General features: G+C 40.8%; 1 protein-coding gene across 5 annotated transcripts in view; it reads left to right on the top strand.

The window, feature by feature from the left end:
• The window catches only part of FNDC3B (fibronectin type III domain containing 3B), a 157153-nt gene extending 133568 nt beyond the window's left edge, over positions 1-23585 (top strand). For 4 of the 5 annotated variants that reach the window (XM_046898436.1, XM_046898435.1, XM_046898437.1 and 1 more), the window contains 4 exons: positions 1248-1460; positions 10536-10702; positions 13753-13880; positions 20090-23577. In XM_046898436.1, the coding sequence (XP_046754392.1) occupies positions 1248-1460; positions 10536-10702; positions 13753-13880; positions 20090-20401 (820 nt within the window). In that variant the 3' untranslated portion in view covers positions 20402-23577. Of the gene's footprint in view, positions 1-1247; positions 1461-10535; positions 10703-13752; positions 13881-20089 lie in introns of all 5 variants that reach the window. The other variant, NM_001252324.3, reaches the window with a different exon arrangement.
• Positions 23586-25499: the final 1914 nt, after the last annotated feature.

Below are 25499 nucleotides of genomic sequence, written 5' to 3'. Positions count from 1 at the left end.
GCTTAGGCAGCCAAGGGGCTGTTTGCCCTGGTAAATGGCCTGATCAATAAGCAAAAGCTCAACCACATGGCCATGTAAACACTGCGCAATTATTTCTACTGTCCAATTAATAGATGAGCCTGCATTGGTTTGCAGTATGCTTATTTATCATTTAACCCTTTTTTTTGTTTGTTTTGAAATTGCAGAAAATATGGGTTTTGGTTTTTTTTCAGTTGGGAATCTTGTTCTCTGGAGGATTCTTTTCACTTCTTTAATGCTGCATCACCTTTTTTCAATGGTAGAGCTAGAGACTTGCTTTTCAAAGTAATTTCTCATATATATGCAAACTTAACCACTTTATATGCTTTAATGAAAGTAAATAGCTATGGCAGCCAGAGATATTTCTATTTATCTTCTGTTTTCTCTGAAGCAGGCTGTATAATGGCTTAGCAGATTCTGCTCTTCTCCCTTCTCCTCTCACTGCCTTCCCAGGGAGTTCCTGGCTTCTTGGTGGCTGACACTTTTGAGAAGCAGCAATGCATCTTGCAGAGAGTCTTTTCCCATGAGAAAATACAGGATTGCAGCACATAAAATTTCCAAAGTAAATGGCATCTGTCCAATGATCTAAAGTTGCTGTACTGCCTAAAACTGTAGTTTGCCCAGCTTCTTTTCTCTAATTCTCTCTGTAATTTGGCAACCTTTTGAAACCTGTCAGGCTCGTCTGTACTAATATTTCTGCTTACACAGAATCTCACATCTAATAAGTCCTCAAAGCTCTTTCTAAATGCGTATTTCACATTTTTTGTTTTGATGCTGCTGTTGACGTTACCCTAGTAGGATACAACCACTCTTGTTCCTATAACAGATTCTCATTGTGCGAATTATTAAGCTGAAGTGCAGACAGACAAGAGAGTGACAAAGCAGTACAAGCTGAGATACCTATACCAGACTACAACCCGCAGAGGGGCTGTGATTCAAACCTTCCAGGGTTAGCTCTTCCAAGTAGACTTCAATGTGTGCCAACAGCATGCTTTGAGATGTGCTGCACACACAGAAATAGCACTGTTCTTAATTTGTCAAAGGTATTTACCGGTTTGGAGGGAGGTTGCATGGCAGTTATGCCCATGCTTATGAGATTGCTTAGGTAGATCCTTCTGCCTCTGTCTTACTGCATTTCTTCATACCTTCACTGCTGCACTTGAGACTTTTGTACACCATGAACCCTGTGAAAATACTTCATTAAACATTCACCTTTTTGTTCATTTTAGGATCAGGATCCAGGCTGTCAATGAAATTGGAGCTGGACCGTTTAGCCACTTTATTAAAGCAAAAACCAGGCCGTTACCACCCTTACCTCCTCGGCTGGAGTGTGCTGCAGCAGGTCCTCAGAGCCTGAAGCTGAAATGGGGAGATAGCAGTTCCAAGCTTCATGCTACCGATGACATGGTCTACATCTTACAGATTGAAGACAGAAATAAAAGGTAAGAGATCTGATTCATCTCGTTGTGTTAATGGAGAATGAATTCTGGCTCATGATAAAGCAGTATCACAGAATCACAGTAAGAGGAGACGTTGTTTTCCCAGTCACTTGAAGCTATAAATGTATACAAAATGTTGTTTCAGTAGGGATTCTGTGCCTGTAGTCTAATGAAGCAAATTTCATAACAAAGCTGTCGGTTATTGTAGAACAACTGCAGCAATTGCTGCACTGTGAAATTTTAGCAAACTAGTGGCTCCTCTGCCAGCAAAAATTATTACTGTGTTTTATGATCACACTGATTTTCCCTTTGGAATATGGAAAGCAAAGATATTGCACGCAGTGTGTGTGTTAGTGAAAGAACTGATCACAGAGTCAGAGGTGTAGGAAAAGCAAAAACAGAACTGGAAAAGGTTTTTTGAGCAGAGCATGATGGTTGGGATTTTATATCTATCATATTTTGTATCTTTTGGGAAAAATTGAACTTGGCATCAGCTTGGTAGCAACACAGTAATCATAAAATAAGAATACTGAAGAGCTTATCTACTGTGTTTCACTTCCCTAAAGTTTCCCTCGAAGCCGTAAGAGCTTTCAGTATGCAAGAAACACAAAAATAGGCATTGAGTTGTTCAGGAAGAAGCTTTTCACAAACAACTTTGTTTTGGAAGGTTTGACAAAATAGCTCCAAAGATCTCTTCAATGAATAAATATCACAAATGGTTCATAATTTACTGAGAAACACTCTCAGTGAGTTTAATTAGGTAAAATTGCTGGTGTATGAAATAGAAAATCCATAGGGACCTTCAGTACAGATCGTAATTCGACGTAAATTAGTATGATTCTTTTAATTTAAATAGAGCTGTGCTGAGTTTGTGCCAGCTGAAGATCTGGCCCAAAAGCTCTAATTCTAAGTAATAAAACCACCATGAATAATGCCTAAATACCTCCCGCTGTTTCAACTATTCTGATCCAGAGACACTCCTCTGTGTTAATACTGAGAGGTGTCCAATGAATATAAATTCCCATTTGAAAGTTTGACTGATGAAACAGTTTCTCTGGAGTGCAGTGATGTTTGTCAGGAGCCCATCACCTGCAGCAGCATGTGAGCAAGCCAGCTGTTAAGAAACATCCAGCAGGCTGCTTTTGTTTGATTTCATATAGCAGTGTAGGTAGGATGGTGAACTGCAGATTGTTACAAACCTGTTTCTGTATTGGAGAAACGTTTCCTTGTAAGATTAAAATAAGTTATATTACCTGGCTGCAGAGAACCAAAGCTGTTTCTAGAAACACTGTTTGATTTTGCACAAACTTCCTTCTGCAAATGGTCTCTTAGGAACTATTAACAAGGAGGATTTGCTGCTCCTTGCACTTGTTACTCTGCTATGTCTTCCAAAGCTTTAGATTTGAGTCATAGCCCACGTGGGCTCCCAAAGATGCAAAGCAACCACTCATCTGCACTGATTGTTTCCTTGTACGCTTGTGAAACACACTGGAAAACAGTCCCTTGAGCATCTTTAATGGTGCAGTGCTTTAACAGAGCAAGGCAGGTGAACTGGGGATGTCAAATGGAATAGAAGGATGATTTGGAATCTTCTATGGTTTGAAAGGGTCGTTGTTGGAAGGTGCCACGGTATCCTCTCTGCTCAAAGAAGGGACAGCATCCAACTCTGGGCAGGACATGGATAATAGAGCCAAAGGGATGGTCTCTGTCATGTTCTCCATCGTTCAGAAGTTATAGTTATTATTTTCTCTGAAACATCTGAATTTACTTTTATCTGAATGGTATCCCTCAAAGTCAGTATTGCAATTTCCCCTTTGGTGAATCTGAGCATGCTGTTTGTTGCAGCGTTTCTTACTGATAAGGTTTAAAATATGAGATAATTTTAAAGTAATACCGAAGCATTTTCACCTACAGAAATAGGTAAACAAATTATTTGCAAGAACAAGAATCACCAAGAAGTCAGGTTCTGACCTGATAGCCTTTTTGCAGAGATTCTCTTCTATTTCTGTGCACTGATCACCAGCCAGTGCTCTTGAGTACGTCTTGGTCATTAGGAACTGTTCTTAACTTTTCCGTGCTGTAAAGAGGCAACAGGCCAGTTGCTGCAGACTAAAGGTCTCATTGATTGCAAGAGCTGTGAAACGCAATACTTGGAAATCTCCTGATGCTGATTAATGTCGGGGCTTGAGAAGGGGCACGTATCAGAAATGCACCTGCCCTATCTGCCGTTGGCGCCTTGGTGTGTGACAGCCAGGCAGATCAGATTAATCTCTCTTGTCCTTTCAATTACGTGTAGCATTAATTGGAGATGAAAAGTCTGTTTCTAGAAAGCACAGCACATGGGAACGTTAATTGAAAGCAGTTGACCTTTATGTAAAGAGGATGATAAAATTTCAGTGATTTTAGATAAACCAGCATTCTTAACTGTTGTAACACCAAGAAAAGCACGTTAATCAAGTCGCATTTTCCAGAAAGCAGTGCATTTTTCTTCTCCAAGTGAAACAAATGAACCTAATTAACAACAATGCTTTTGATTATTTTTTCTGTACCGTTAATTAGTCGTTAGATGTTCTACAGGTAATTATACCACTTAGCGTCTTAAAACACTTGCAAAGTCTAGGCAGAAAAAGAGAATTGGCAAGCACGTTAGATGTGGGTCATTCATTCCATTGCTTGTTTTCTTTTAGATGAATATTACCTTGCAATTGAGTTTAGTTCTATGATTTTTCTGTGTGTGCAGGCATATAAAGAAAAATATGGGTAATTATGGCCTAAGAGAATCACTGGATGGTTGGGTGAGAGGCAACTTGAAGATATTCTTTTAAAATATCAATGAAGGATCATTGGCTGTTCTTAATAAGTCTGCTTTTGTAAGTGGATTGATAGATGGTATTTCCTGGTGTTCTGCAGTGTCATAACTTTTGTTATGGCTATTTGCTGAATAAGCGAGTTGTGACCGTGTATCCCTGGGTAGTGTGTGGCAGTAGCAGTATTACCCTTTTGTAACATGAATCTTTGTTTATGGACATATATGAGGCTAAAATGCTTTGTTAAGTTATAAGAATTTTCCATTTCAGGGCATACAATTCTACAAAAAAAAAAAAATAAATAAAAAGTGATCACTTTTTGAGACAGTGGGGTATAAGAAAAATGTGTTAAATGTTTGAGATATATGATCTTATGAACCCTAACAAGACACAGAGTGGGGTGCTTCTCAGTAAGTTTGTTTAAATAACAGCTTGGTGGGAATTTCGCAGTACTGACTGGTTTAGTACCTGGAGTGCTCATGGGGTTCTGCTTACAGTGAGGAGCAGTGGGGCCACTTCTCCATCTGTAGGTGCCTGCTTTGTTTTGCTGAAGCCGTAAAGCAGACAGGACGCCCTGCTCCCTTAGCAAGCTTTGCCAAACCAAATGACTGAGACTGTCACGGCTGTGGATAGCTCTGAACATGCTGTGCTGAATGAGATTCATTTTAAGGTTCACAGGAGCTGTTAGATGCTGCCATATTAATAAAGCGGACTGTAATGCTGCACAAGAGAGATAAAGATGCGTGTGACTATAAGAGCATTAATTTGCTACTGCTTGATCGGTGTTTTGTTCTGTTTTGGTTTTGGCTTTATTAAGCCCACTCCTGTTTATGTCTTCTGTTAGTTTTCAACACGTTGCCATTGCAAACCATAGTATCAGTAGCTGCTTAGTCGTCTGGTGCTTCCTGACTTTCGGCAGGGAGTTGGGCAATCTCAGTAACTTCTCCCAAAATCCTTCACTGAAATGCTGTAAATTGACATTACGTTGTGTTGTGCTCAGTATTGTCCTGTCTCTCTGTTCCTTGGCCTCCAGTGCGGCTGCACACAGGAATCACAGTGAGCACTTGGCTGATCTGCCTTCCATTCCTCCTGAATGTGCCCAGGCGCTGTTGAGATGTTATTATTTCTTATTTTTTCCCCTCAGGAATCATTCAGAATCAAAACATTTTCTCCATCTCTTGCTCATCCTTGAAGTTGATTTTCAAGGCGTTCAGTTGTCTTCTTCATGATGTGCCTGATCTACATCTGGTGTAAACAATAGAATCGATGTACTCTATGTGCAACTTCTCTTTGTGAGCATCCAGAAATCTGAATGATTTCACAGGTCTACAGGCCAAAAGGGAAGCAAACACAAAGCACCTGTAGCTTTTTCCTCTCTGGTAATCTATTGGGAAGAGTACAGTTCTGAGGCCTTTGGTTCAGGCTTCCCGTGCTCTCTGTATGCTGTTTGTACAACGTGGTGGGCTGTAAATCCTAGCTGCCCTCAGCAGCATGAGCTTCAAGGGGAAAGATGGTAACTCATCCTTCTAAAAAATTAGTTTTTCTTGCTAGGTGGGAGCTTCTGTATGCCACGGCATCTCCATTCTCCATAATTCTGGAAATCTGACAGGTGGCCGTGGGAAATATGGATTATGTGCTCGAATTTGGTAGCAGATGAAAGGATGGTCTGGGAGAAGCAAACTAAAAATCAACTTCTGGCTGCAAGTGCTCCTTACCCACAGGCTAGACATGCTCAGTAATTAGGCAAAGAAAACAAAACTCTCTCCACTTAACTGCTAGCACTTCTTGTTCTACCTTTTTCCTCATCAGTTAGTCTTGCTTTTCTAAGTACAAGCAAAGAAACATCATCTCCTGTTGTTATGCCTGTAAACAGAAGCTACATGGCTGCTGTTGTGAGGAAGTGGGTTTCTAAATGTTGTCATGAGCAAGCCTACGTGGTAAGATTTCCCAAAGATATCTTCTAGAAAACAGATCCTCAGATCAGAGTGTCCAGCATGCCCGGTCCATCCTCAAGGTAGGGCACCCAGTGGGGCTGCCTGGCTTTATCTGGCTTTAGAACAGAGCGTTCCCCGTGTTGGGGGTGAATTACATATTTTTGTTTTGAAGTTTTGCTTTCCAGGGTGCTGCTGCACAGTGCAGGGAATTGTTAACTGGGGAAGAAAATGGCATAAATCAGCGAGTGCTTGATAACGTTCTTTAGAGAAAATAGAGGAACAGCCTAAAAAAGAAGTCGGGGGGGCTATAACCGTGCAGATAACAGGCACGCTGCAATAACAACATGAGAAGTTGTGTTGATTGGTGAAATTCATGTGCTCTGCTTTCTAACTGCGCAGTTGCCCAGGTGCACTGCACAAAAGCCTCCGGTCACCGGGTCAGACCTGCGGTGGATTAATGATTTCTCGACACAAAAGTGTGTCAGATCACTGCAGTGCTGTGGGAGGCAGAAAGAGAATCATTCTGTTGTAGCCCTTGTTCCAGGCTCCAGATTGCTGCCTGTCTTAGCACTGCATGTTACGTTTTCTTTCAAATTAAATCGTTGCAAAGACAATTGTGTTACTAAAATACAAACAAAGCGAGAGGCTCTGCAAGGTAACCTGCTGATTAAAATGTGCCGAGCACTAATGAGTGAAGGTAGAGCAGCAGGTACGTTCATAATCCTCTGCTTGACTGGAAGTGGCTGAAGTGGAGGAAACAAAAAAGCTCTGACATGTAAAACATTTCCAAGAAGATCTTCATGGTGAATAAGAAGGTATTGATGAGAAACTAACAGCAGTGGTGTCTCCCAGACAATCATTCTAGGACATTGTGTTCTCTCTTTTCCAGGCTGTGTCAGTAAATGAATAATCCACTACTGACATGAGAATGTCTGGGAGAGAGAATTCGGATCTCTCAAGTGGGAGTGAGGTGCTCTGGGGGATGTCGTGCTCCCTTTAGATGATCTTCAGTTTGTGCTGTTACCTTAGTGGGGAGGAGAGGCAGTGTTGCATCATGTTAAACTCTGACCCTACACGTTCACTTTAATTAAAATATATATATATATTAAAAAAAACAACAAAACTAAGTTGAAAGCATAGGTGGCCCACACAGGTAGTCTTTTCTCAAAGATGACGTATCAGAGTAAAACGTGCAGCCCATTGCCTTTCAAATTGAGCCGGGAAAACCTTTTAGAAACCAAAATGTGTAGGTGCTATCAGCATGGGGATTCACATGGATGGTCTGTGCGGGCAGAGGTTATGGAATGACAACATCTTGTCTGAGATGCACTCACATATGTTTTGGTTTTGTGTCTCCCTTGAAGGGAAAGAGGGTCAAAAAAGATAGGAACTAAAGTGCAAAATGTTTCTTTAAGGACGTTCCTATATAGGAATAGGAATTATTTTGGGTTGTTTCAATCGCTGGTATTCCCATACTGTCCCCACAGTTTTGCCAGTACGGCTGCTTTCACATAAAGTTGGAGCAGCTAGGGAATGAATCCAGTATAAGGCTGCTCTGCTCCTATCAGTTCTCAGACTCAATTCAACCTTTCAGCCCTGTCTGAATATAAGACATGAATCCCTTGCAGATGAGCTCCAAGCTAGCTTGTTCTTAAGAAAAGGTGTGGAACAGGTCTTGGATGAAGCACACTGAACCATGCCAGACTTTGCAAGAAGGCAAAGGTATATGGAACTCCAAAAGTGCATTTAAAGATATCTTTAAGTTTAAAAAATCAACTTGCAATAATATGAACGTGTGATCATATGGACAAATTATTGTCTTTAGGTAATCGTTAATTTATACAGGCATTGCAGTCGTGACAACACGGATTGATTCAGCTTTAAGATCATTGCAGTCCTTCTTCAGCAGAGGATGTGGGAGACTGAAAACAGATCAGAGGGTGGTGTTGTTCCAGTTCTATATCCATCTCCATCAAATGGGAACCGCAGTATTTTATTAAATAACAGAAACAACTCTGGAGAAGTATAAAGTACCTGTGTTGGTCATGAGAAAAATGCTGTTGTTGTTATACATTTATTTATGTGGTATTTTGAAGTTAAAATGTTTCATCTGCATTGTATTTCTTACCACATGATTTATATTCTTCAAATGTTATTGTCAGGGTAAGCCTAACAGCAAATCAGTTTGATTGACTGATTAATGAGCCTTTCTTCTTCCAAAATTGGAAGCCATCTTTCTTCAAAGGCGGTTGAGCCTCAGAGATTTAAGTGTGCTTTCATTGCAGTCCTGTGTGCTGAATGTGGATGCAAGCTCTTCCCTAATGCTTTTTGCTTTCATTACAAGCAGTTCTTGAAATAGAGAGATGGAAGTAAAAAGGGGTAGAGATGGAAACTGGATGAGAATATTATTCCAATCCCCAAATGACATGTGGAGCAGAAGAACTGTGCCAGATCACTTTGTCAGTGTTATGAAACCTTGCTCGTGTTCAAGAGGCAAAGCTGTAATTTGAAAGCTAGCATTCATTGGTATTCACCCTATAAGTGTGTCTAGCAAGTGCATTAGAAGTCCAGACTGCGTGCAGAACTGTTAGCTGGTAAAGTATATTTAGCCTCCTATGCTTACCTAGTTCCACAATTGGTTACAGAAAGAGCAGTCATCAAAAACACTGCATTGCTGCTTTTTTGCTATTGCCCTTTGGTTGGAGTCTCTGCATGCCCCTGTGTACTGCTGGCCTAAATAAAGGGCTTGTTCATCATGCAGAGAGCCCCAAGAAACCTCATGTGAGTGCAGATCTGTTGTAGTCTTCTGCAGCTCTCCAGTGCTGCTTGTGTGAACCTCACAAAGGTTGTCACAGGATAGCAAGCGTGAAGCGGCATAAGCCCGGGGTTGGGAAACATTTATCTTTGGAAATCAGCTTTAAAATGTGCTCTTAAGAACTCACGAGCACAGGTCTTTGATTTTTAATCAGGGTGAGGGTCTCTCCAGGACTTGCTGGGGGTAGTAAGTCACATCAGTCCTCACGGTACGTTGTCAGCAATTTAAAGTACCCGAATATTTCTTTTATTACAGACTACTTTTGATCTCTGTGCTTCTATGGGTTTCAATCATAACATAATCTGAATTGATTTCTGTCCCTGAGAGCTAATGGCATCCCAGTTTCTTTGAAATGATTGGTTGTGCTGTGTTTCTCACGCAAAGCCAAAGGGATCAGGAGTTATTACCCAGAGTAAAGCTAGCATCTAGACTGGGAGGTCAAAAACACATCTGTTTGTTGGCTTCCTGGGGATTTCAAATCAGCTGAAATAGTTCAGGTATTTGAATAAGCGTGCTAAGTCATCAACAGCTGCATTACCCTGTGTGGGTAACTCTATGTTCTTCAGACTTAGAGCTGTTCTCACGAAGAACAGTGGAGGCCGAGTGATGAGTGCTTCCTTTTATTCACTCTTGTCCCCATTCTGCTCAGCACCCGTGGGGTCAACATCTCAGAAATTGCTGGCTAACACACGGCTGTTACTGAAAAGCATTTATTGAATATAGAAGCTGGATTCTCTCTTGCGACCTGAACTTTTTTTTTCTCTTTTTTTTTCTTTCAATTGATTATTTTCTGCATTATTTTATTGGACATGATTGTGTGTGCTGGCGTTTGGTCTTGTCAATGGGAATATTTTGGGAGTCACTTCCTTCTGTCATGTCTTTTTCTTCTTCTCAGCATGCTTTCAAGCAGACCTTTGTCATTACAGGCATCCCCCACTGCCCCTAAACCCCATCCTCTTTCCATCCTGCATGTCTCCCTCCTTTCAACCACGCTTTCTCCCTTCCTTTTGACTCATATTCCATGATGTGTGCTCTCTGAATCTGTTTCTGTCTCCACTGTTGGGCTGTCTTCAGACCGTAAAGCCCTCAAAGCCGAGAAGTGTGTAATACCGTATATACAGTCCTTATGCTCTGACTTGAACAGTTACTCTGGATTAAGATGGTACAGATGAGAGTAGGATCTCAACTGTGGGTCTTAGTGTGTGAATGAAGTCAAATTAATCCTGTTCTAAACGTACTTTTGTACTAGCAGCACACTCAGTGCATTGTAGCAGAACAGGAGTTGAACCCATTTTGATTACTAGGCAGCAAAAGTGCATTGACAGAAGTGTTTCTGGGTAATTCATGTAATCATTTTGCAAGGTAAGTATTAGTTGCAGAAGGAACAATGTTCTTTCAATGCTTTGTAAGGCATGTTGTGCCAGTTTTCACAACATGAATGTGTTGAGCTGATAAATATAATAGACTTAAATGTTACTGCCGCTCCCATGTAATTCTGTATTCCCATTGTCATTGTTTGCAGGTTTATTCCAATTTACAGGGGACCAAGTCATACATACAAGATACAAAGGCTGACAGAGTCCACCTGTTACTCATTTAGAATACAGGCAGTCAACGATGCTGGGGAGGGACCTTTCTCAGAAATATGTACCTTCTGCACAACTAAGTCAGTCCCACCTGCAATCAAAGGTATGTAGTATTTTTACTTATAAGTAACATAATTCCTTTAGTAATATAAGTGCAGGCAGTTTGTAAATGCTAACGTAGGTAGGCAATAATACAAAAGAATGGTGAGTGTTGCCTCTATGCGCCTGTGAATAGTTAAATTACATGGTGGTGGGAAGCAAAGTTATCACCAAAATGTTCACATAAATAACATAAATGTTATACCTACCAGTGCTGTTATGCAGCAACTGTTAAAATGCTGCTGCTGGAACGCATCCATGAGGGGGAAATAACAGCTGCAGCATGTGTGTGTACAGACCAACCTCAGTGCTAGTAAAGCTGGGTGCTGTTTCAAGTTGTGTAGGTGATGATCAGCTAAGCAGAGTTCATTTTTCCTTTAATTTATAACATTAATAACAATATTTCGCATGGATAAAACATCGGATTCGTTATCTCGCTTAGCGTGTGTTCTGCTAGAAGAACAAAAGGGCTAATTAAATAAAGTTTTATAACGTGTGAATTCTGCCCTAAGTAATTCTGGTCCTTCTTCCAAGAAGAAATATTGTGAAGGGAGCGGATTTGATGTATTTGTTGTCAGATAAGCTGAAATCAGATGCTGCGCTGACCTTCTTTTTCTGTGTGCTTACACTCATATGTCAAGCAGTACAGCTTCCTATGAGGAATAACACTGCTTAGTCTGCCAGAGAGGTATCATTTGTTCCGCTCTATTTGAAATCTGGCTTTGGTGATTTGACGCCATTCAAGATTTAGAATGGGAAAAACACAGCCGGGGTGTAACACCTCTGGTCCCTGAGCTGGCTGCTCTGAATTGCCCTCAGGATGGACAGTGCCCTCTAGTGCAGGGAGAGCACCAGGAGACCGGCTTCCCTATGCTGAAGTCAGCATTTGTGAGGATCCCACCTTCGATTACACCTTGTTTTTTGCTCTTGCCTTTTGTCACGTGTTTCCATGCTGTTTCTGGAAGAAGATAGCTGTATCTGTTTGGTATTCAGTTGTAAATTACATCTACCCAGCGGTGGATTATGCTGATCCACTCTGTTGCACAACTGTCCTGGTTTAAGCCATACCACCCAGCAAAGAAAGCTTGTGCAGGATGAAGCAGGCTCACTGGAGCACATGCTGAGCCTAAGTTACTGCTGCCGTCACTCGTAGCTGCACCAACTGGGTAAAGGTAGCAGAGGCATGTGCTGCAATCATGTTGCCGTTCTGATGGATAGAAATCCATTTGGCTAAGTTTAGATCTCACGTAGGATTTTGTTTTGTGAACTTCTTGCCTGCCTGAGCATTGAGTCCCTGTTAAACATGACTCATACTGAGGACTGAACGTCAAGCCGTTAGGATAGAGCACAGTACTGGGCTGTGTGTGTGGGATGGGACCATGGGCACGTTACAAAACACTGATTGTAACAGAGGAAAGGGTACAACAAAAGCTGTGTTCTTCTGCAAGAAGGTGATGCTATGGGAAGAAGAGGTCTGTTGAGACAGCCAGCAGAACTGTGTTGATTCCTTCCCATGTTTGGAGCTATTCAAAGAAATGTACGTCATAAACTTTCTTCTCCATCTATCAGAAGCAGATGTTTGCCCTCCTGTAAAACGTCCTAATTACTCAGTCGTGCTGACCCTAGAATAATGGCAGTTGTGTGTCAGAGAAAAATCTACATGTAACAGACTGGAAGGAGGAAGGAAAATAATTGAAAACGTTGTCAGCTGAGATGGAGGCATCTATTAGCGATCTCTCAACACTAGCAGATGTACAGAGAGAAGCAAATGGGTATTGATTACATCTGGGTCTGCATAAGATTCATGTGTTCCTCTTGGGTGGTGACAAATTAGTCTAAAATTCATGTAATATATGCAGCCGCAGCAGCAGTTGTTTCCTTGATAGAGTCTCCTGTTGTCTGTTTTCATGGCTTGGGAATCTGTATCTCCTTTAACAGCTCATGTCCTTGCACGTGCACTCATTAACCACTCGGTAAAGTGTTCAGCACCAGTGTTTCTCCCAGTTTCATGTTTTGGTCAAGTGCTTTCTTGCTCTGCCTGATGAGCACAAGGGCGGAACCTGATTGTTGTCATGGTTGTTTTGATGCCTTCCAGTGGCAGATGCTGATTTGAATACGTAAACATGCTCAGCTCACCTGTTAGCATGCTGTCAGGCATCATATGACACCTTGTGGCTTTCAGCTGGCAAGAGATCCATTTACAGGGAGGGCATTTTAACACACGGCAAATGGAGTTTCTTAGACTTCCAGTCTAAGCCCTATAAGAATACCAGGTCCGATCATCTCAGTTCCAGGCTTGGAATTAGATGCGAGTCTAAGTATTTAAAATAATCCTTGTACTTTTGCTTCCCAGGCTTGAATTAATCTCTAATTTGGATTATTTAACTTCTGACGTTTCTCCTCTCATTTTTCCTGAATGAAATGTTTGATACAGTTCTCTTTCAATGACACTGTAGCCAGCTGTCTTAGAGCATGAGAGGAATATGCAGACATCTCCTCTGCTGCAGTGTTTGCTCAGAACTTCATGAAATTGCTGCTTTTATTAATGCCAATGTAATTTGTGAGCTGGCTTCTGCTTTGGAAAGTTCAGTGCCCGTCATTGCAATTAGATCTTAAAAGTTCAACGTTTTCATCACATCCACTCACCCTTTTTAGGGGTTCACGACTGCCAGATGAGAAGTACCTCAAACATCTCACTTTTATTCTACAGTAAACTTATTAGGATCATGTTAATCACCTCTGAATCTCACTCAATTTTCTGTCTCAGTGTTACTGTTCTACAAGAATCCAGAACAGCTTAAATCAGGCGAGGCTGTCTTGAAATAAATTGGACTTTTGAGAGACTTATAAATCCAGTCCCAGTTTTATTTTCGTCTCTTTGTGATGGTAATTTGATTTTTGGCCACATAAATACGATACAGATTGTGCTATTAAACCCTGTGATGTCCTGAAGTTCTCTTTTGAAGTTCTTATTTCGTAAGTGTTTTATTAAATAGAGGTGACATTTCAGTACAGTCTTTATATTAAATGCTGGCGTATTCATTTTTATTGTAGCTCCTCGGGTAATGCAGTTGGAAGGAAATGCCTGTGAAATTACCTGGGAAATGGTCCCACCCATGAAGGGTGATCCTGTTGGTTACGTTCTGCAAGTACTGGTTGGAAGAGAATCTGAATATAAGCAGGTAGGAAAGTGGTCTCGATTATATTCCTCAATTGGTGATATAATGGAAATGTTTTGGAACATTCTGTGTTGTTTCTTTCTCCCGTATTGAATTACACCCCATGGTGATGCGTCAGGTGAACTTTGGCAAAGTCTGAGTCAAAACCAAGAGCTGTAGTAGGTTGTTTTCACCCCAGAGGAATACATAGAACATTGATATTTCACTGGAATGATTTATGTTCTCTCCAGAGTTGGTTACTATTTCCAACTGAGCTCACCTTTAGAAAGTTACCATTCCGTCCATCCATGTTTGCTTCTGAACTGGTTGGTGATAGTTGTCCAAAGGGGAGATGAACCAGGTGGGTTATCTTCCTGATCCACTGGATCAGTTCCTGGATTTTCAGGGTAGCTTTCAAGACCTTTTATCACAGATTTCACTCCGACAACTTTATATTGGTTTGTTCAGCCATCCTATTCCTATCTAGTTTAGATGCATGAGTGTGTTACAACTATATATCTATTGCCTCACAGGGGTTGTGGGCTTTATTGTACCTGAAATATGGTTGATCCTTGTTCAGTTATCTGTACTGTTTAGAGATCACAATTGGATGTGTCCCCAGCGCATCTGAAATGGAACTCATTCATAGCTAACTCTTTTATTTCACCTCTCACACCTCTAGCTTTGTTATTTACAATGCGCTTCAACTGTGCCCTGTCATCTCCCCATCCTTTCTTTCATTGTTATATGGATTCATGTGACCAAATGAGGGAATTAGGTATGTTAAGCCTTAATTGAATTCTTAGAAGTAGGAGTAAGGTGTTAGTTTCTTTGTAACTATACCTTTACTTCCCTTCAGTCTGTTTTTGAGTATTACTGCAAATTAATGGATTATCTAAAATAATGCAAGCATAAATGCAAGATAATTCATGTGGGTGCTAGAGATTGATAAACCTGTTAATGTGGGGGGAGATATTGCCTCTGTGTAGGTAATATGACCTCTGTTTACTGTGCTGGCTTCTTAATGTCCATGGTAAATGGATTACATGGACCCATTCTGCTGTTGCTCAATTGACAGAATAGAGTCAACATACAGTGTGTGCAGCTTTAGGAAGCTGCAGTGCTTAATATGTCCTGGCCATCCCTGGGGAGAATTGAGCATGGCTCCATGTTCCTTTAAGTTAGGTGATGGTTTAATCTTTGCAGTCAAGAAATGATGGTATGAGTATATAAAATACATAAACTCATCAGGCTGTTCAGCAGCTGTGCAGCACTTCGTTTCATGTTTAGGGTTGCTCATCCTCCATCTCTTTCACTTTCATTCATCCTCCAGGACACAGTTGTGGCTCTTGTCCTGTGAGGTGTTTTACATCAGATCAAACATCGATGAGAAGGGTTTCAGAGAACAAAAATTCACTTCAGAAATTACCCCAAAACTGAAGCATTTCAGCTAATGAACACAAAGCTTTCTCGCTGTTACAAGTGTGTAATCCTGTCAATAGTCAGATCACTTTATTTATGGCAATTTAAAGGCAACCATTTAAGGCAAGACGTTGAAAGTATTTAACTAGGAAGATGTGTTAAAAATCCACGGAGCTGCATCTTTGTGTCTGCTCCCCATTTCTTTACTTGAGCTGAATATAGCTAATAGTTGGAAAAAGCAGCCTTCGTTTTATCTCAAAGCACTAATTGCTGTTTCAGCATTGTAATGGGTGAAAGTTTATGAGTGTGAGTTCATATGCAGGTATCTCCTGGAGTAGAACAAACTAATTAAACTCCAAAGCATTACCATCTGTAACAGTGACTGTGCAAAACAGAAATCAAGAAGATGATGTAAGTGAGTCCATTTCTTTGTTACGAGATGGGAGAATGTTTGATATATACCTATATATATATCTATCTATCTGTTTCTCCCCCAGGAAATTTTACAAAGATGTTGTTATTTCAACAGACATAGTAGGAAAATGTCAATATGCCTCTTGCAATACAGGCTTTGCATTCATACCGTTCTTATGTATTTTAAACTAGTGTGATTGTGTTTTATTGACAAGAATATGTTTGACATAGTGGATTTGAGTCTTTTCATTCCAGTAAGTTTGGAAAAGAAAGATTCTGTCATCGAGAAAACTGAGCTGAAACTTTTTCATGGCAATTGTGCCTGACATTTGAAAACATGACTTTCTCTCTTGACTGTTTGGAGAACAAACGTGCATGCAGTGGAATGGTGTTGACCATGAAGTCTGTTGGACTCGATAAGGAAGCTCACACAACTCGTCACCCAAGCTGCACAGTTCAGACACTCAATTACTGTTTCTGGAATAATTTTATGCTACTGATCTTGATCCAGTAGTTTGCTCAGAAGCCCTTCAGGAGATGCAGAATGCAATGTTCTTCTATATTCCATTTACAGAAGGGATGCTCTTGAGAGATCTATGAACACCTAGGAGGAGCTCACTGTATTGTACTTGTGCTTCATTTGTGTTGTAGAAACACATTCAAACTACCATTCAAACTACATAAAATAATTATTTTCATTCACATATAAAGTAGGAAGTGCTAAAGCAATTTCACTTTCCCCTGCTGCAGCAGTAGCCATTGACATGCTTTTGGGTAAAGCTACAGTTTCTCTCTAGATCATCTCCCCTGAGCTGCCCCCTCCACCTGTAGCCCCGTGGAGCTCTCTGCATCCCACACTTCTTCCACTATTTGACCTAGTGAGGGTTATATCAGAGTGCCTAAATGCCATTTCTTTTGGCTTTGGGCTGTATCAATCCCTGCCTTCTTCTGGGAAAGCACACTGCAGATGTTTCTCTACTGAGTACTATCTGAAGAATTTGATGTGCAGAAGCTAAACAGATAGTCATTTGGCTACCTAAAGAACATGTTAAGAAAGTAAATATTCCTTTTCCTGTTTCCTGAGTGATGTGTTACTTTTTGTGTATTTGTATTCTTTATCTGTTTGATACATCAAATAGCAATGCCATAGGGCATTACAGTTCCTTTGAGGAAATCAGATCTTCCTTGTTTACAACTGAGGAAGGAAACCACTGCAAACTCCAGGAGCTGCTGGCTGAGATTTGTGTTTTGTCTCATGCAGTTTTACCTAACAGGGCTCATTCAGTTACAACTTAGGACTCTGTCATGTCAAAATTGTCTCCAGCTTTGCATGGGTGCAACCTTGAGTCAGTGTGAGGGGCTGGGAGAGCAGCTTATGCTTTCCAATGCATTGCTTATAGAGCAGTTGTGGCTGACATTTTTTTATTGTTGAGAAAAGATTGAAGCTTTGGGGAATTATATAATGACATCTGTGAAAGTTAGAAATACTTGCCTGCAGGAATTCTCTGAGCTGTCTGCTTTGATCAGTAGTATCAAATGCCAAAAGGGGCTTCGGCAGCAGTTTATTACTTGTGATGATATTTTCACTGAGGGAGCAAGCCAAAAAGCTCATCATGTTTTTATTATATTCTCAGGTGCCTAAACAGAAAAGCCATTTCTAGGAGTGAAAGTGATACATTGGATGGCTTTTTAACTTGTTGGCCACCAAAGCACGCTGCGTTACATTTAGATATATATATCCTTTATACGATTGTACTGGGTTTAATATTTGTTTAGCAAAATCAAAAGTCTTATACATAGTTATTAGCTTTTTTGTGTTGTGCATGTAAAGTCTGTTCACAGAGTGTAACCGCTTACAGCCAAGCGTGCGCTGGGGGCATCCTGCCTTGGCTTCCTGTGCTCCTGGAGAAACCAAGGCAGACAAATGGAGCAGACACCACAGCAGGCAGTGATTGCTGCCATGGGGCACTGAGGGTGCTCCTGCAGCCAGCTGGGGAGGGCTCGGGCTGCTCTCAGGAGTGGATGGTATTTAAGCCCAAATATTGTTTGCCTGTTGCTGAGAAGGGGCAAAGCTCCTGTGGTGCTAAATAGTCCCCAAAGCACCGACAGTGGAGCAATTGCCACCACCCTCCTAGCTCTAGCACAGGAAATGTTTTCTTTATCATCATGGAGTATTCGCTCATGTATTCCATGTACTTTTCACTGCTATTCGGGCTTTCTTTAAAGATGCACTGTTCTCTCACTGGACTGTCTGGCTTTTTCAAAGAGCTGTTGTCTAGCTGACTTGAGTGGCCACCTCTGTTAGACTGTAATGGAGATGTAGGTCTTTGATTAGCTAACCATAGCTGCCTTCAGTTACAGGCCGTGTTCACCACCCCAACAGAACAAGAAACACTGGTTAAGTGTTTTCAGTACAAAGATAGGTTGTGTGTATCCCACCTCTACTATCAGTGAAATGTAATTTGTGAAGTTTGGTTGGTTAATTTTCTATTCGAATCATTTGGATTTTACTTTTGGTTTGTTTTAGAGATGGTGGTATTGGTGGCAAAGAAATTATTTTGTGGCAAAGGTCTGTAGAGCTCCCGTGGGGATCCATTTTGAAATGGATGACAACAGCACCCAAAAAGACACATCACTTACAGCTGTGATGTAGGAGGGATGCTTTGGGTTGTGACATCTCAGAGTGCAAAGAGATGGGAGTGAGATAAGTCCATGAAGTAGAAGAATCCTAGCTGGTCTTTGCAAGATGTGACATTGATGATGGAGAAGATGGAGGACAGTTGCCACAACTGGTGCTACTGGAAGTGGCATTGCAGTTGGAATATAGATGCAGGGAATGTCTTGCTGAGAGGCATGCCTTGCAGACAGGTATTTCAACCTTCACATTATGTCTGTAGGCTGGTAATTGTTTTTATCTGTATTGCTGTTACTTAATAGCTTGCTTTTCAGTGACTTTGGAAAGATGAGCAGAGGTTTCAAGGCAGCAACGTTAGCAGAGTTGTGCTTAGTCTGAAAACTCAGTCGCTGTCATTCAAACTGTATTTGGAAAGAGTGTGGAAGTTTTAGAGGGGAAAAAATGAATGGAAGAAAAGCCTTCATCTTTTGTTCTATTTCTTCTTAAGCAATCAGTCTGCCTTCCTGACTGAGGGATGAGTCTCAGGGGTAAGCACGGGCAGGGAGGTTGCGTTCTTTAGATGGTCTTTAGCTGGGCTAAGTGTCTCCTATTTGGATTTTATTTACCTTTTTTCCCTTCTCTGGGGCAACACCCAGGAAGTGATGGGTCGGCTCAGCCTTCATTTCGCTCCTTGCACTGCTCTCAGCCACAGCTCTTACTCTCAGGAGGTAGAGATGCTCTCTCCTCCCCTCCTGCTGCAAGGACTTAAGTGAGCAAAGGAACATGCATCTGAAGTTCAGGTTTCTTTTCCAGGAGGTACCAGCGCTTTGTGACACATTGCGTTTTATTTCAACAGCCCTGCATTACATAGATTGTTGACTGGTTGGTTGTTTTCAGAGTTCACAAATGTTTCTAGTGGTCTCTTTCCATTTAAGTCGCAGAACGGTCTCTTAGCTGTTCAGTTATTTCTCTTTCTCATGTTGTGACTCATGCTGTGAGTCATATGTTACCTCCATTCAATTAGCAGAAACACATGGCGGATTTGGATTATTGAAGAACCAAATGCAATGCAACCAAGAGGAGCTTTATATATCTTACTAAGATTTTATTATTCCCAGAAATCTGAAAGTGCAATTTCTGGCATAATCGCTGACTCTTGAGAGAAGTGTGAGGAAAGTACGTTAAAATAATGTTTGTTTCTGATTTCCTGACTGTGCACTGAATGTCTTGCAGTAGCCTTAGTTTGCAGATTTTCTTCGTTTTGAGGCTGAATATGGTTCTCATGGCTTAGACGTGTTGGGCATATAGTCATATCTTAGCAGTACAGAAATGCATTTGTGGTGCTTATCACACCCCCGAGAGATGTGCACCTCTTGTGTATGGCATCTTGTCTGAAGTCTTGCCTACCCTAGTGTGTGCTCAGTCTACTGAGTGCTGCGCATGGATGCTTGTTGTAGTCAGACACCTCTGCTCTCGACCTCTGCAGGCTGCTGTTTCTGAACCCTGCCTCGACCTAGGGGAGGAAAGCCTTCCTTTGAGGCCCTGTCAGACCTGACCTGCCTTCATGGCCCAAATCCTTGCTGCATTCCACCCTGTCACAACTTGTGTCTTTATGTGGAATGCAGAATCCTTCCAAAGTCCTATGAGAGTGAGTTGTTTACGCTCATTCTTCACTCAACAAATATTTCATAGGCTGCTTCTGAAAGTTATCCTTACGCTATGACCAAAAAAAAAACAAGTGGCATTCCTTCTGCTTTTTACATTTAACTGTTTTGTCTTGTAGGTGTACAAGGGAGATGAGACCACATTCCAAATCTCAGGCCTTCAAGTCAACACGGACTATCGGTTTCGCGTCTGTGTGTGCCGCCGGTGCTCAGATACCTCACAGGAACTTAGTGGACCTTTCAGCCCATCCGTTGCCTTTATGCTTCAGCAAAATGAGATCATGCTCGCGGGAGAAATGGGACGCATAGATGATCCGAAGATAAAGAGCATGATTGCTACTGATGAACAGTTTGCAGCCCTCATTGTACTTGGCTTTGCAAGTTTGTCGATTATATTCGCCTGTATATTACAATACTTCTTTATGAAGTAGAGAATTCAATGGAAGTTTGAGATACAAATTTAACTAATGCTACGCATTATAATCCATACATTTACTCAGATATTCCTTTTTGAAATCCTTTTGTTCTACCACACATTTTATATACTTCTCTTGTTTTTACAGTTCTAGCTCGAAGAAAGATAAATCAGTGTTTTGATGCACCTTTTTGAAATTCAAAACTAGGAAGTGGTCAAACTGGAGAAACGAGCAAACCAGATACTAAAAGCAAGATTGTTCCCTTCATGGTTTCAAAACTGTCACCAATTTGCCTTGTCATCATGGTTTGGTTTGTCGTATTCTTTTCACTGCAGTTCTTACACAGTCTCTTATTGTATCTTATTATTTAGGAAATTTTAATCAAGTCACTTTTTTTGTTACTTCTTTTTCTCCTCAACATTAGTCATGAGCGTGTATAGCAGTAAGATTAGAGTACAGTGTTAGTCAACAGTACCAGGTTTCCATTGAACAGTATTAGCAATGTTGCCTATGAATTATTCGCTCCATTTGCCCCATATTTTTTCAAGATAAAAAGTCAATTGTTATTTTAACTGTTTAGTGCATTTAAATTGGAACAATATCCTGCAGTCTAAAAAACCTGTTATTTTTACAGTTGCAACACGATAAACTGCCTGTATAAGAAATCAAGTAACCAAACTGCGTATAAATTATGAAGCATTATAGATTCTTTTTTTACCATTTTGATTTCTTGCAGTAATTTTAAGAGGGCATTGTGCAATAGTTAGCTATTCCCATGTTCAGCTATTTAAAAGCTGCTTTAACTTGTCTGTTTGTCACTGTATGTAACTATTCCTAATCTAATAGTAGATATTATTCTATTACGTTCAGTCTGATTTAAATTAGAGCTGGTGATAGCTTACTGTCTCTACTGAATTAGGTGAGATTTACACTAAATGTAAGCAAACTTCACTGTCAGTTGATCTTTTTGTTTTTGGAGGGGTGTCGATTTTATAGAACTTTCTTGGAGGTTTCAGAAATGGGATCTGTTCATTTTAAGTCCCTTAAGTAGGTGCCTACGTTGTTCTTGACACAGGGCTAATGGAAATACTTGGTACATTGCAAAACTGGGACTGGAGTCCTACACAGGTATAGTCCCTGCTCGTAGAGCAGTGTTCCCCCTCCTCCTGCCTGCCTCTTCCCTGGCACACGTCTTAATCCACCAAGATAAATCTTTAACTCTTGAGTCATTGGATTATTTATATTAAGTCAACATTGTGCGAGTACCTCAGGGACATAAGTGAGCTGGAGGTGCAAATAGATTCCAAAAGGGTGCAACAGACACAGTGTATTTCCCTGCCTATCGGTTCTGTATATTTTTGCTACTTGGTTTTGCTTTTGTCCTAGCTATTTTGTGCTCTGTCTCCATTGTCTAGGATTCAGATTCCTGTACTAGCGTAATATTCCCTTAACCAAAGTAATGGGGGAAAGAACAACATTATTTTTGTTTTAGGTTTATTTATACTATATACTGCATACAGTACTTTAAATACCAATTACAGTGCAATCTTTTATTTATTGTAAAAAATAAAAATAAAAAAATAAAAGTGTACTTATGTACTAATTCCCCTCCCCGCCCCCTGTAGCATGTTATATTTTTGTCTGTTTTATACTGTTGTTCTTTAGGTCAACTTTTTACCTGGCAGCATTCCTAGTATTATTAATCTTCTTACATTTTTTTTTGCATTTTTTGAAGGTGGGAGCATCTAGTACATGAAATGCCAAAAAAAAAACCCAAACCATTATCAGTGATTCAAACGTTTACATGTATCCAAAAACATAATCATCTCTGGAAAGAAAGTGCTAAGATCAATGAATTATTCTGTGTGCCTCTCTAGATGTAGCAGATATTAGAAATGTTCTGTATTTTGTTATTGACTATAATTAGTTTTAATTTAGCCTTGCAAACTAATGGCATTGAGCTAAATATATATATATTTTTTTGATTTTGCCAAAGTCCTGGCTTGTCAAATTTATTTACATCTTATTTAAATTTATTTGTGATACGAAGCTTTGTGACCTTGCATCTGTTTCTTCTGTGAGCAAAGCATCGAGAGCTGTTTTCAATGGAGGGGGGAAAGAGTGTATTTTTTAAAACAGTGAGGAGGCCGCTGGTTTGGAAACCCAGACATTTGCATAGATCCTCATTTTTCTATCTGGAGCATCACTGCAGCAGCGTTGCTACGAAACCCAAACCTGCCACCTTTGTTATTATTATTATTATTTTTTTTTTTTTTTTAGAAAAAGAAAACTGCTTTAATATATATTTTTTAAAAAAACTTTGTATCATTGGATCAATTTTTTGAAAGTTTGAAATATAAAGATAGGAAAAGCAGCGAGCAGAAGCGTAGAGAAGAGCCATCTGTGAGGCTTCAGGTGTTTCTGTCTTGGTCCCACGCAGTCACGCTCATGTCAACGCCCAGCCCTGGGCCAAGGTGTTCTCCAGGAGTAGGACAGCCCCTAACGAGGTGGGTTAGGCATTGTTTCAGCCTGTATCTTCTGCCATAGCGATCTGACTGGGATTCATAACAAAAAAAAAAAAAAAGAGAAAAGCATTACAGATCATAAACCATTTCTGTTTTGGTTTCCATCACTGCAGTTTGCTGATGCCTTGGCTTCCCTGTGCGGCTGTTTGCCGTTCTGAGCCAAGAGCGTCAGGCTCTGAGAGCTTTCTGCTCTAAAACAAAGGACAGACAGAAAAGGTAGAATGAAACACTAAATATTTGCAGCCCTTAAGGACGGAGAGGGATGTTTTTATATTGTTCTGCCTTTTTCCTTATGAACTTGAAATGTTTTCTAACCCTGTTTGTTGGCTTACGGTAGTTCAGTATTCAGCGTCACGATTGAGAAGTGCCCTAACTGAATGTGTATGAACCTTATCCTTGCACAGTTCTTTAAATTGAAAAAAAAAACAAGAAGTTTTTACCTCACTATGGGAACATACATTCCAAGCTTTTCGACTTTAAAGAAAAAGAAATAATCATAAGTTTTCTCGTATTGTAAATTTTAGACTATTTCATATGCATTGTATTAAAACTGCCATATCAATTTTAATGTATAGATTTTGCAAATACTACACTATGTATGTAAGACTTAACTGTATCTGTAGTGTATATGTAATATATTTATGCCCAATAAATGTTTTAATTCTTTCTGGTATTACCAGGGGTTTTCTTTCTGCTTTGCAGCCCTTTTAGCCCATTCCTGGCACCTTTCTGCTACACCAGCAGTGTTACTGCAGCTGAGCGCTGAGCTGGGAACCCCAAACTGAACCTGGGATGCTTCTGGTTGGTATGGGAAAGGTTTTGGTCTTTGAGATGAGTTTCTGAGGTCTTTTACTGCTGCTTTTGAATAGCTTGTCTGAAAAATCTAACGATGGTTCAAATATACCTGGGTTTGTTGTCTCTTAGATACCAAACACTTGAATTCCAGAATTTTTCAATTACACGTTAATTACATACAATAAATTCAATTACTCACCACAGAGAATTTATCAAGTTGTATACCTTATTCTTGGCAAGCACATCAGTGTTTGTTTTTCAAACAGCTTTTCTTCTTCAAATCACTGCATAAATACAGCATTTTTACTTCTTTAATTACCTCAATTTGCAACATGAGTGTTTTTCCTATGGAAATGTTTTTTTTTTTTCCTGTTGGTTTCTCAGCTTTTTTGTTTATTCTAACAGTGCTTGCCAAAACAATCTCTTTAACAAGGTCTCCCAACGATGCCTACAGACGAATAACCACCGCTTGGTTACCTGGTGTGAAACACACCTTGGTTTGCAATGCTTGGGTGAGTGTCTGCAGGTGGTAGAGAGCAGTTCAAGCCTGCCAGTGGAGGGAGGTTTGTATTTTGCTGCCTGAGGGCCGTTTGTTGTGCCTTGGGCTTCAGCTCAGCTGAACTCAGCGCAGAGGAGCGTGAGTGGGCCTGCAGGCCGCGTCAGCCCTGCGGAGCCTTCCCGCTAGGCCCATCCCAGCTGGAAATCGTACCTATGGGTTCTATTCCCTCTACAAATCTTCCTCTAGAACTACAGTGATTGCAGAACTCGTGATGTATTATGATTCACTGAAACTCTCCGTCCTCGATATTCACCTGCCTTGGAGTGAAGGTATAAATGTCATCTCCTATTCTTCTCAGAGACAAGAACCACGGGTAAGCGGGTGGGAAGGGGGGGTGGAAAATAGGATCATTTTGCTTCAATATTTTCACAGCCAGCTGAGATCCCTTGGAAAGGCCGTTTTATTGGTAGTGCATTTAATAAGTTGTAACCGATTGCATCTGTTTCTGCTCTTGACAACTGCACTCTCAGTGCAGGCATTCTTTGCTGGGTGAAATAAAAAAGCAACCAGGAGGATTCAGAAGGTTGCTTTCATGCACAGCAGGTTAGCTGGCCATTGCAGTTGTTTTAGGGAATGTGCTGTGATGAGCTGGAGTAGTTACATTTGTTACGCTAATTGCCAGCTTGGGTGGTATGGCATGCAATCAAACCTATTTTTAGGTTTACTAGCACGGTAAAGAAATAGTTTCTTGGGTCAGTGTGCTCAGTGGATGTCATTTCTTGGTAATTTCATTTGCTCATCTCTCTCAATTTCAGTCATACAAAAGCTGTTATTGTCTGCAAATAAACCAGAGCCAACAGTGGGGGGGAGAAGTGTTGTGAGGATCAGCGTGTGAAGGAGTGGAGAAATTCAGCCCTAGTGCAGTGCAAATACTGCATTCTTTCGTCCGGTGCTCAGATAGATACCTTTTCTTTCTATGATATGCCCACATCAGGGTTGCAAGCTCTCCTCCTGCCAAATGGCTTCATATGTGAGAGGAACTGCTGCCACGAGCCGACTATCTGAAGTGGTGTTGGCATATTGGGATTACACCAGGGATGCTCAGGGAGGGCCTGGTACAAGCACTGTGCTGCTCACCCCCTTCCCTCCTGGCAGCTGTGTTGTGGGCTCAGACCTGCAGCCGCTCAGTCAAAAATAGAAAATCACATCTCTTTCAGCACAGTGAATTTTACAGAAATCGATTGCACTGTCACCCGTTGATAAAGATCCCAAGGTGCAATTGATGGGGCAGCAT

Source organism: Gallus gallus, chromosome 9 (genome assembly GCF_016699485.2).
Source record: "Gallus gallus isolate bGalGal1 chromosome 9, bGalGal1.mat.broiler.GRCg7b, whole genome shotgun sequence".
NCBI classification, from domain to species: Eukaryota; Metazoa; Chordata; class Aves; order Galliformes; family Phasianidae; genus Gallus; species Gallus gallus.
This window is presented reverse-complemented; position numbering and strand designations above follow the sequence as displayed.